At 42.3% G+C, this 13,030-nt stretch overlaps 1 protein-coding gene across 4 annotated transcripts in view; it reads left to right on the plus strand.

Annotated features, from left to right (window-relative positions):
* Positions 1-11,927, plus strand: part of adamts10 (ADAM metallopeptidase with thrombospondin type 1 motif, 10) — a 41,775-nt gene extending 29,848 nt beyond the window's left edge. Inside the window, exons 19-27 of one of the 4 annotated variants that reach the window (XM_079267659.1) lie at positions 3,613-3,693; positions 5,137-5,300; positions 5,397-5,523; positions 6,548-6,677; positions 7,063-7,285; positions 7,980-8,156; positions 8,265-8,430; positions 8,862-8,921; positions 9,032-11,927. In XM_079267659.1, the coding sequence (XP_079123785.1) occupies positions 3,613-3,693; positions 5,137-5,300; positions 5,397-5,523; positions 6,548-6,677; positions 7,063-7,285; positions 7,980-8,156; positions 8,265-8,430; positions 8,862-8,921; positions 9,032-9,141 (1,238 nt within the window). In that variant the 3' untranslated portion in view covers positions 9,142-11,927. The remainder of the gene's footprint in view (positions 1-3,612; positions 3,694-5,136; positions 5,301-5,396; positions 5,524-6,547; positions 6,678-7,062; positions 7,286-7,979; positions 8,157-8,264; positions 8,431-8,861; positions 8,922-9,031) is intronic. The other 3 variants (XM_079267660.1, XM_079267661.1, XM_079267662.1) reach the window with 3 other exon arrangements.
* Positions 11,928-13,030: the final 1,103 nt, after the last annotated feature.

Raw genomic sequence — 13,030 nt, forward strand, 5'->3', positions numbered from 1 at the left:
CCAGGTTTTTATGTCCTTGAGACATGCTTGCAGTTTAGCGAGCTGGTTGGTTTCATCTGGTTTGATCGATATATATAATTGAGTATCATCTGCATAACAATGAAAGTTTATAGAGTGTTTTCTGATAATATTGCCTAAAGGAAGCATATATAAGGTGAACAAGATTGGTCCAAGCACAGAACCTTGTGGAACTCCATAATTGACGTTGGTCTTCATCGAGGCTTCATCATATACAAACTGAGTTGTTTGCTTTAATTTGTGGGTTTCAGGGTTATACCATGGAGCGAACCTCCTTTGTTTTACTAACTTCTTTTTTAAAGGAGCAATAGAGTCTAGTGTCCTTCTCAGTGAGCTTGTAGCACTATTGACAAGATGATCAATCTGGGTAGGACTGAAGTTATCACAGGAGTCCTCTGTTATATTGAAGCATGGTATCGAGTTAAATACAGACGGAATCGCTTCTTTAAATTGAGCTACGGCACCATCAGATAGACATCTAGTGTAGTAACTCTTGCTTAACGGTGTAGAGAGAGTGTTTTAAAGTGTATTTGAAAAATTCTCTGCTCTTCTGAGAACCAGATTAGGTTAACATGAGGCATTTACCATGAGAAGTTATGCGAGATAATTGCGCTGCTGTCCAAAAAATGTGCACATACAACATTTGGATTCTGATGCTCTGGACTGTGAATGCATCTTGGAAAGCTCCCTTGCAATGTGAGTTACGATACCCCCACACATTCAAAATGTATCGTATAATTGTCTGTTCTCATGCAAACTCCGTCCTCAGCAGCATACTGTTACAGTTATTTATTTCATAAAGCCAACAAAACTCCACAAAGCTGCAGGAGAGGTGCTTAGAGATCACTGATGTGTATATTCAACAGTTGAGAGCTGACGCAATATTTAAAGTTGGCAAAACAGATACGGTCGCCAGTCTTATCCATCATTGTGTCTACTTTAAGCTGTTTCTTCATGACAAGAGGGGACACATTATTTATTATGTTTTATACAATGTCAATTCATTATTTTAAGTATTTTTGGAAAGCCTTGCAGGTTCCATACATGTAGGCTTTGTACAGGGTTGACAGGAAGATGTAATTGTGTATAATCTGCAGATAAATTAAACAACATATTTTGTCTACATGACCAAGGGAATCATATCGGTAGAGAAAAGAATAGGGCCCAGAATCAACCCTTGAGGTACACCGCAAGTTTTGTAGACGAGTAAGAGTATGATACCAAGTTTTGATCAACAGTGTCAAATGCCAATGTTAGGTCTGGCAGGATTATGATATATCTTTAGATAAAGATAACACTAGTGTGTTAAACAATATATAATTGAACAAATGCAGTGAGTGAAGTCAACTCAATATTGCATGTGAATGTACAACATCAACCATCTCTGAGCCAACCCATGGCCTCTTAAGAAATAAAAAAAACTCCATATACCATATGCTGTACATGCATATATTTATCTACCAGCCACCCAGTCACACGTGGCAGACAGATTTAGGTGAGGTCCGACCAGTGTGGCTTAAGGTCCAGCTGCTGTTCTATTCTGGGCAACATTTCTCCCTGCAACACCAACTTCAGAGTTTCTCACCCAACTGTTAACACCAGTCACCCCCTTCCAGGATTCCTCAGAAGGGACGCACCCTGAGGAGGCAGCCGTGCTCTTCACCACAGTGACCAGGCCAGCCTGTCAACCCCAGCCGAGGTCTCAACTACCCTCAAAATATCTAACATTATCGTTGGCCTAAAAAGTCTGTTAGTAAAGCTGAAGTCGAAGTGTAGGTTGTTTAGTTGTGTGTTTTGTGATCCGGGGATGGTATCCACGCTCTGCTATTTTTAAAGAGGTGCGCCAGGGATTTCGTGTTGCACTTTCTTAAAGTTGGGGGATTGCAAGTAGGTGGTCACCATCTCCACCACCACAACATACAGTATACATATGTCTGGTTTTGTTAAGAGAGCATCCATGAGCGTTAGAAGTCGGGCACTGATGTTGGCCGATAAGGCCTCGCTCTAAAGCTTTGTTTATACTCTCGCTTGGCACTGTAGCTCGAGCCTCCGCAGACGTAAGCACTGTGCATGCACGAAGGCGTTTTATGCTCTGTGCGCTGTTCCTTACATTATTCTCCGAAACTGATGAGGGCGTACAAACAAAATGTACTGTGAAGACGCAAAAAGACGACGAAAGTAATTGGCAAAACAAAACGCCATAAACCAACCTCCACAATGCCGAGGAGGAATAGAAATAACTGTCAACTCATATCTCATATTCATGGCCTACTTTATTTCCTTCATTCAAGCCCTGTAAAGAAACAAGTGAAGAATTACATGGATTATAAAGAAACAAAGGTTAAATATCCTATAAAACATTTTATTTGGCTGGCAGAATATTTACTCAAATGAAGATTTTGAAGACCTAATTCGAAAGCATTTAGAAGTGAATGGACATGTAATAGTTCATATATCAGTGAATTATTTGTGAAAGTCACGTCTGAAAAGATCTGATCACATGCGTCAAAAATTCAAAGGTGCACGACCAAGCGGCGCGCACGACGGATCAAGTCATAAACTACGGCGACCATAAACTACGCTTCAGTCGGTGTTCTAGCTCAACCCAAGGATGAACTCAGAGCTGGGACTAGAGGCTCATTCCGGACACAGAAAGATGTATCACTGGCAGAATCCCTTAGTCATTTCTATAACAAGCTTTTGATTTCTCTGAGCTCCTAAAACCTTTAGTCAGTGCTTCTCCTCTCTGCTCAAGGGATTTAAATATGCTCTTGGATTATGGCAAACCATAAAGCCGACACTGTAAAACTGAAATACAAAAGACATGAATGACAAATGGAGTTCCTTACATGCCAGACAAGTGAAAGTTTGGGTTTCTTAAAGATGATGCATTACTTAATTGTTGCTCTGTGCTCGCAGCTTAGATGCATTAATGTCCTGTAGTCTATTTCCATGTATCCAGCATGTGACTCTGGTATAGGCAGTGAGGGGTTGCTGAAGCTTTACAGCTCCTTTGCTCTTTGGTTCCTGATTGTTTCCAGACGAACACACTTTTCTCGCAAATTTGCTCTCTCTGTGTTTGCCTCCGAGGCCAAATACCTCAAGCTCTGTCTGATAATGTTCGACGCCTCCATCTAGAAACCCAGAGCAGGGTCAGTCCAGCCTCGTAAAGCTCCACGGAGAGGTCACGAGCCAAAACCTCTCCTTTCCTCTTGTGGTCAAAGCTTTAAAAGGAATTATTTAATTCCTTCGCTTTTTATATTCCTTCTTTCTCTAGTGAGGCTGAAGTTGTTTACAGGGCTGCATTGGCTGGACAGCAGAGCAGAGGAAAGAAGTGTGGAGATGAGATGAGTTTAAAAAAAGAGACCAAAACAGATGGCGGGAATAGAGAGAAAAAGAGAGGAGAAGCCGGCTCAGCTCTCGCTTACTAGCAAAGAGCCGAGCAGCTGAGGTCGGCTGCCCAGGAATGCAGCTGGAATCTGACGCCTCTGCTTAGTCCACGGGCATCCCACTGAGCTAAACACTACTTATGCATCGCTCTCGACCCCCCAGTGAATAAGCCTCCTTGACCTTGCTTGACTTTGTGTGTCTCAGGTTATGAGGAGGTGGTCAGAATTCCTAAAGGATCCGTGTTCATCCACATACAAGAGCTCAACATCTCCCTCAACTACCTTGGTAAGATGATATTCAAGCTGATGTTTTGTGTAAATGCCTCTCAAAGTAACTAGTTCAAGGAACCACACAGCTGCTGCTATATATTTACTGGTGGAGTTGTATTTTCTTCTTATGCTTGTTTGAATGTCCTAACCCTTCCTGAATTACTTCAAAATCTTCTTACCAAGAGTTTGATGAGAGGATCAATATCAGTTTACTGTCTCTGCATTCAACAGGCCTTTTCTATGCCAGACTGTTTAACATGTTAAAGCAGGAAAAGCACAGGGGTTACTAATATCATAATGATAGCTCACTGCTGTTTCAGGATCCTGCCATTGTTCATGCTGGCTCAGGTCTTTCTCGTTTCCCAATTTTGTGCCTCCTCGATTCCTTTCCTCGCCTCGCGTCCTAGTCCCGCCCATGGGAGATGCCAGCGGAGGAGGCGAGGAAGAGACGAGAGTAGAGTGGAGTCGAGGCAACAGGCATTTTAGTGCAACGTCAATCAAATATAAATATCTATATGACAAGATGAAATACAGTTAATTAGTGCAAATCTAAATTGACATATTTCTTGACATAATAATATGACATCTGCAGCTGTAACATTGTGTCAGGATGATAGCAGTTGAATTGGATGAAGCCTACATTCAGTATAAAAACACAAGTATCAGGTTCAAACAGCCTTATGAGGAGCTCCACAAACTGTGAGCGGCAGAAAGTCTGATTAAATAAATACAATTTATGAATATAAAAGTAACTGTCACATTTGCAGAGTCCAGCCGTGGTTTGAGATCATTACAGCTGTGTGTCACTCCTCTTTTATTTGTTTACGTGTGCCGAAAACACTCCGGATAGCTCCTCCGCCAAGCCTCCTCGATCCTCTCTCTTCGAGCTGCATTAGGAATAGGGATGTCCTTCAAGATGGAGCACTGAGATCGATTTCCGAGTCACGAGCAGGAGGAGCGAGGAATTGAGGTGGCACAAAATGGTGAAATGAGAAAGACCCTCACTGTCATGACTCACTGGGACACTTGAACAATACAGACGCATTGTTCGTGTTATTAGTAGCACCTGATGTGAGCCAGCATGCACCATATCAGGCATTTGAACTGGAACACTTATATTAATATTGTTATTAAAGACACCTGTGCTTTAGCTGCTAAAATGCCTGTCAAAAACAGGGAAATCTTCATAGCTGTTAATCAAAAAATCCCAAATATTGTGAATTTCTGACAGCTACGGTACCGCCGACTTGATAAAAACAAAACTTGTTTGAAACAAGTTGCTAGAAAAATGGCTGCAAATTAGCACTAATACACTATTTGTTTGAATCTAGTCTCCTCCTCTGTTAACAAACTTATGGTGTGCATGATTTAGATGCGCTGAGGGACATTAGTCCGTTTGTTTTTTACTTTTACTTTACTGTTTTCCTTCAAAGTCTTTCTCCCTCTCCTCTGTGTCCAGTGCTGAAGAGTAAAGGAGACCAGTATTTTATCAATGGGAAGCTGACCATTGACACGCCTCGCAGGTTCGATGTTGCCGGTACCACCTTCCACTACAGGCGGCCCACTGATGGACCAGAAACTCTTGAAGCCCTGGGGCCAACCAACATAACCCTGATTGTCATGGTAAGAATGAAAAGAAACCCCAAAACAGGTCTTCAAAGAAATGTCATGTTCAAAACCACCATGTAGTGTTAAATGGTTGGTTGTGTGTATGTTTAGGTGCTGGTGCGGGAGGAGAACCCAGGGATCCACTATCGCTTCAACCCCCCACGGAGCAGGGAACCTCTCACTGGCTTTGCCTGGCACTACACCTCATGGTCACGCTGCTCAGCTCTCTGCGCTGGAGGTAGAAACACACACTAACACACAAGCAAGGATGTTGCATTATCCTCACTATAAATGTAACTCCTACATGCCTAACCCCAATCCTAACCTTAACATTAAGCTAAAGCCAGTCTTAGCCCCACAATGTAATGGTTTACCCTGTGGGGACGAGGTGTTTTTGTTTTGATTGTGTGAACAGATTAATGGTCCTGCAGCGTGATTGAACCCACTCACTTGGGGCAGATGTCACTTAAAGGTGAAGGATTAAATGGCTAAAACATATATTTGGAAACCTTTTATGTTTGTGGAGTCCATGTTGACACAAAGCCAATTTTCTTCTCCGGCCTTTGTGAGTTAATGATCCATGCTGCTTGACCTGATCAGGACAGATTTTCTCCTCTGATACATGATTCTGGCACATGCTGACGTTCTGAACGAGCACTGATGGGGGGGGGGGGTATATGTTTGGGTGTGTAGTTCAACTATCAACAATCTTTCTCCAGAATCACAGACTCCAACTTTAAGTCAGTCAAATGTTGGGGCAGCCCTGTCTCTGGCACTCCACTGACACCAGGGTGCCATTGAAAATCATAGATACAACAGATATGTTGTCGAATTTTGTCATTCATGAATTTGTTAAATTATGTCTGTAATATGCCTTTTCAACATCTGGCCGGGAACAGATGAAAATGTGCCTTTTAGGCCAATTTACAGATCTATTCAATGAGAATTAGATAAAGATAATTAAATATAAGACATCTTCCCGTTGATGGTATATCTGTGATGCCTATTTCTGAAAATAAGTAGCTCATTTGGGGAATACATATTTATTCTAGCTGCCAGTTAACTTCAAAAATTCTCTAAACACTTGAACACGTTGCATCGCAAAACCTGGTGGACATTGGGGTATTTAAAACACTGCTTACCCACATAATTAATCTCAGCAATGAACAGGGTTCAAAACACCTCGCATGAAGACTGAAGGCCGATGTACCTCTCGGCCCGCTGTAACGCTCTTTTGTATCGTTGTATCTCGTGTCGGTCAGGTGTGCAGACACAGCAGGTGGTGTGTAGGAAGCAGGCGGATCATTCAGTCGTCTACAATCACTTCTGTGACAAGAAGAACAAACCCAAAGAGAAGAGAAGGACCTGCAACACTGAGCCGTGCTCCCCATCGTGAGTAGTCTTCTGTTGAAAAGACTTTCTGAATGTGGGATTCAAATGCATTTCTTGATGATTTTGAACCTTTGCTTTAAACTTTTTCTTAACTTCTAATTAGAATTTTAGCATTTGAATATTTGCATTTAATGCTAGTTACATTAGCTTTCAATTTACAGTGACTGTGATGACATAGCATTATTATGACGGTATAATGATATCAGTGTCGTGATTGTTCAGGTTTCATTCTACTATCAGACTTTGTAATAACTATAAAAAGATACATACTTTACCGTTCATACTTTATAATTAAGTCATATTTACTTTTTTTGTGCATGCATACACTGGTGTGTGTATTTTAACAGTAACGCTGTCTATGTATGCGCACTGTGTTAACAAAAAGGCCCCTCTCTGCCGCTAGCTGGTGGACAGGAGAGTGGTCGGAGTGCAGTCGCAGCTGTAACAGCGGCCTGCAGACGCGGGAGGTGTTGTGTAAGAGGAGGATCTCTGTGACGGAGGACAAGGTCCTGGACGACTCGGCCTGTACAACCCCACGCCCTTCTCTCACTGAGCCCTGCAGCAACCAGAGCTGCCCCCCTGAGTGGCTGGCCCTGGCCTGGTCAGAGGTAAGCGGACGTCTGCCATCTTTGCATGTGGTTTGAGTAAACTTGAGTTTTCTGCAGAATTCCTCTCAGATGAAACAATAGTTTATTTTTCTAATTGAACCTAAGAAACACAAACATTTGCCAGAAGAACGTAAGAGACCTTCACCGGGGAAATACACAACACAGGCACAGAGCAGACGCATGAATCACAATGAACATGTTGTTGCGATCATAAATACGTATTGTTACACTTGTCGTATGGGAATTCCTTCACCTGGTTTTAATTGAGGAATCTGTTGGGAGTTTTAGGGTGGATTTTATGTCCTTGGAAACATGTAAACTATACTTTTAAGACTTCCAACTACAGCGGGCCTGAAAGCTCCATTTTCTCTTACCTTACTAGACTTTGTTCTCACAGTTCAGGATGAATTGAAACCAAATTGAATGGTGTCAAAAGTGCTCCAGTGTTCAACTTTTCTCTGACGTCATGTGTAATGCAGCAATGGCACACACAGAAGAGGAATTATGTCCAGCTGTCTTACAGGAACAAAGCAGGCTCTTGACTTGGTTTCCTGTACAGCTGCTGCCCTCTGCTGAGTGAATTAGGAAGATTTATTTTTGTACGCTTATGAACGCAATGACCCCTCCCCCGCTGCACCCTCCCTTTCCTCCCGCCTGATGTTTTTTCTCTCCCTCTTTCTCGCTCTGTCTGCAGTGTACGCCCAGCTGTGGTCCTGGCTACAGGCACCGTGTGGTCTTGTGTAAGAGGGGGGAGAGCGGTGACAACCTGCCAGAGTCCAAATGCTCCAAACATGGCCGGCCCACCTCCAGGGTGCGCTGTAACCTGCAGCGATGCCCTCCCCCTCAGTGGGTGACGGGTCCCTGGGGAGAGGTGACACAGGCTTTTGGTTTATTCTTTGTCCTATTCATGGTTGTAGTGGGACGTTGTTACGCAACTCAATGTCCGTTTTGTACTTAAATACAACCCCCGATGTCTTAGTGTTCTGCCAGGTGTGGTCTGGGTCAGGAGATGCGTTCGGTGCAGTGTCTGACCCCCAACGGCCAGCCGTCCAATGAGTGTCTGGAACATCAGCGGCCAGCGGCCATGCAGCAGTGCAAGAGCAAATGTGACCTCAGTCTGCCCATCGGTGCAGACAACCCAGAAGGTCAGAGGTCAAATCATTGCTCCTCCTCATGTGTCGTAGAAAGAACATCAAAGAAATGTTCCTGTCAAGAAAAGACATCAAATGAAATTTACCTTAAAAACGTCTAACCCCACACTTAAAATGTAAGAGTCAGAGCTGCCAGCGGAGCTGATGAGCGTATGACTCATCCGTTAGTCAGCCTTTTGTCATTGTTTACAGTTGTAGTAAACACAAATGTTAATGCTTATATACAAATGAATGTGTTTAAACATTTGTAAACCAAGTCCAGTCTAGCACTACATCCTGTACGTATCCATTCAAAGTGTATGTTTATAGAACATGAGCATACGGAATAATACGTCTTAAAATTACACATATATATACACAGAATGTGGCATATATGATTTTTCTCAAACATCAAGAAGCTGATTAATTAATGATTTAATCCACAGGCCAAATGTCGGGAGGATTTATGTCATTCCATACAAGTCGTATAAGTCTGAACAATAAAGGTGCATAAAAGTGACAATATTCTTGGTATTTTGATTGAAATCCTGCACTGTTTCTAAACCGATCATTTAAGCGCGTTAATAAAGCTGTTTCCTGTTTGTCTTCCCCGCAGAGTGTAAAGATGTGAACACTGTGGCCTACTGCCCCCTGGTGCTCAGGTTCAAGTTTTGCAGCCGGCCATATTTCAGACAAATGTGCTGCAAGACCTGCCAGGGACACTGACCTGGACACTGTGAAGCTCACAGCATCCAGTTCCTGGGTGCTGTCCACACTCGCAGTAAGCCTGAAACCCTGAGCCTTGTAACAGCAGCCCTCACACTACCTCTATCAGAGGAGTGTGAGATCTAACTTGGGACCCTGTCAGACTGACACCTGGTCCTCTTACTGTTAAGGTGGGACCTTTTTTTTCCAGCACAAGCCAGAGGACTCTCTGGGCTGAGCTGGGCCCAAAAACAGCCTGAGCTGAGTTTTACATTCCACTGGAGGGAGGGCTACTGAAACCTGGAGAGAGACGGAGAGAGGGAGAGAGTAACTTCCCTCCATCATCTTTCTTTCCAATGATCCTTCTGTTGTAATATTGTGGTGCTACTATATTTGTCTTTGGCTGCAGGGCTGGTCGCAGTACTCTCTTAAACCTGTATGTTAACAGGTGATATTTGTTTAGTTATAAAATCCACTTTGTAAAGAAAATAGTTTTCCAGATATCTTTGCCCATGAAGAGGAATATCTTATGCTATAAAATGAAAGAATTGTTTCTACGTTATCGAATAGTTGTTACTTGTCCACATTGTTTCATGCCGTTGCTTCGTTCCGTATCAATGTATTCATCGAGTCCTCGCTGTTATTCCGCTGAAGTATGAGCAGAGTTTGATTTGCACAGTGTCGGCAGTCAGAGGACTGATGTATTTTACGTTTGACGTGATGTCTCTGTGGAAGCTATAAATGTCTCACTGCAGTCAACGTGCCGTAGTCTTGCCATTTTGGTTAGTTTGCTTAAATGTTATCACCTCTACAGTAACACATACCTTCGTGCTGCACAGTACACACAGACACTGCCTTAGTAATGTGAGTGAAGCCGGTGCTGACTGACATTTTCAGATTGATGGGTGCTATTTTGTTTTCAAAAACGGAACCTCAGTGTCATCTGAAAATCCATCAGCGCTGTCCTTGCTTTCTGTTTTGTTGGATTATTTTTGCCACATGTTACTACTCATTCCACAGTGCTAGTAACTTTTACTGTGAGTGGAGAGTCAGAGCACAGTCGGACACAGTTGAGTCGGCTCTGCCGGCAGGAACAGGCCCAGTGATGAGGTGTAGAGACTTCTGACCGCACCGCTTTCAAAACATCAATTTACAGTCGGAATGCGAACCTGAGATCTGCTGTACTCCTGACAGTCTAAAACCATCAATCGGGCCACTGTCACAAGTTTATTTTTTTTCTAAATTAGAGCTCATTTTAACTTATCTTCCAGTGTGATACTAGCTGACATTTTTGGCCACATGGGGGCAGCAGGAACAAATTGTGAAAACGACATTGACATATCATCATCACCTTTTAAGTTGATATGGTGAACTTGTTGGAAAACAGTTGCTTACACATCCAGCATTTATGAAGCAACATTATCATTCATCTGGAGTTTCTGGACACTTGTTGAAGTCCAATATTCACTCTCGTTTCGCTCCGTTTCTTCGTCTGCTGAGGGAGCTATCTGACTCTTTAGTTGCTAAATTCTTTAAAACTTCAAAACCCCTGCGTGAGCCCATGTCAGCTTTCGCCCGTATAAAGATAGTAATGTGATTATGTCAACCTAAATGTCAGTTTCCCTGCTATTATACAGAAAACGTGTCACCTGACCCAAATTTTGTGAGATGCTTTGGTTATTCAGCTAAAAAACAAAATGCAGTTTCAGCTGTTTCTCCAGCCATACTTTCAGAAAGGCTGCCTAAGCTGCTCAGAGATCAGTCATCACTGTGACACATCCAGTGTGTTCTGATGTGGCCTGGCTCTTCACAAACGTTCACACAACTGAAAGCAGCTCTGTGGAATTAACGCGACATCATTTCATTGTAAAGAAGCTACAGTTTGTCTTCAAGGGGATTAGCTGCAATGTTGTTTTTTCTTGTGGTGCTTTGGTTTTGATTGGTGCTATTACTTCACTGTTGTTGTCATTGTTATCATTTTAACAATTGTGCTTTTAATTATTTTTAAATCAATTTGAGCCTTTTGTAATAACACTAATCTGCAGAGCTGGTCCCCTTGCCCATGAGGACCCTCTTTGTGTTCCTTTGTTCATTTCTATCAGAATATATCCTTTTAATTTGCTCTCTGACTTGGTTTATGTGCGTCAGTTGTGCCTCAAAATCAACAAAATCTCCAAAATGCCGCTCACCATGCAAATTTTAGGATTATGTAAAGTACTGAAACGGTTTCTGAAGGTGCACTGTACAAAATATTGGCATTTCCAAGCTAAAGTAACAATTTGAGGATTCAAAAATAATCCAATTTTTAAGGAATTAAACAAACATTTTGGTTTTTGGAACAAATTTGGGGTACTATGACGGTGAGTTGGATCTCAAAACGTCAGACGGTATGTTAATCAATCCATGGGAGCATAGACACATTATTTAATTTTAAATGTTCATACAGTTCATTTGTATTGCATCAGCGTATACAGCTAACTCAACCCTGCAACATGTTGAAATTCCATTTGTATAATTTTCAGTTGCACATAAAGTCTCGGAAGATATTTCTTGTTTCAGTGTCTCGAAGGCATTTGTCCTCTGTATCTACCTGTGCCTATAATTGAGGTTTACACGAAGAAGTGAGCCAGTTTTATCCGAGTAAATACGAGGGACAGTACCGGTAGTTGTTGTTTTGTTTTGTCACATGCTAATTATAACATGACATGTACTGTATGTTTTCAATACTATAGAAGATGACTCCATTTGCCCCTCATGTATGTCTGTTTGAAAGGAAATATTAAATTGATTAAACATGGTGCATTGTCGATTCTAAGAAATAAGATTTGGTCATTTGAGCCGTCTGTCCTTCGGTTACTTTTGTCCTTAAATAGCACGCATCAATATCCAGACGGAGGTTGAGATCATCAGTCATCTATTTTTGGATCCGATAGCCTTCATGGAAAAGATGAAGCAAGAACTTCTTCCTTCTGTCTGAATGAGTCTCAGACATCCCTCGTCAGTCGGACTTTGTTGACAAAAACGGGTCAGTTGATTGCGTGTATTTGCTCTCTTCTACCCTCCTTACACTGTCTTTATCTCAAGACGAACACTCTTTCACCTGCTTGACCAAACTTGCTAATGTGTAAAACTCTTATTAGTCCAAAATAGCAGCATTAAAAGACTGTTTTGACACTTTATGACTAGTGGTAGTATCACAAAAAGACGTCTTCGTAGACAGCGATAAACCCACCATGAACAGGTTGAAAAGATTGTTTCCTTGGTTTTTGAGATGTTCAACTACTGACGGGTGAGGATATAAGACCTCATCACTCCCCAAATCTCCACCCGCACCCTCAGATCATCAAACAGCTCGCTCCTCCGGGTCCCCAGCACCAAGCTCCGCACCATGGGCGACCGGGCCTTTGGCTCGGCAGCTCCACGCCTATGGAACAGTCTCCCTGACCATCTAAGGGCAACACAGACACTGGTCTCTTTTAAGACTGGCCTAAAAACCTTTTTATTCAGGAAAGCCTTTCTGACCTAAGTCACTGTCAGTTATTTCTTTTGTGTTTCCGTTCATTCACTGGTTTTTATTTTATTATAGTTTATTTTTTTTAACTGTTTTAACTATGTTTTTACTATGTACTGGCTCTGTGGCACTCTGAGATTTTTTTTTAAATGAAAAGTGCGTTACAAATAAAACGCCCAGGGGCCCCTGGACCGAACCTATGAAGTTACATTTTTGTTGGAAATCCAATCAAACGACCACAAGATGCTAAATGACCACAAAGAAACACAAAATGAGAAATGAACCGATCGCAAAGGGACTAAAAACAAAAAAAAAGCAAAATGGCTCCTTCCTACCTCCTTTACTTCCGACCGCCTTGGCGGCCTTCATTTGTATCTCAACTACACACCTGTACACGGT

The sequence above is a fragment of the Melanostigma gelatinosum genome (genome assembly GCF_949748355.1).
Source record: "Melanostigma gelatinosum genome assembly, chromosome: 4".
In the NCBI taxonomy this organism is placed as follows: Eukaryota; Metazoa; Chordata; class Actinopteri; order Perciformes; family Zoarcidae; genus Melanostigma; species Melanostigma gelatinosum.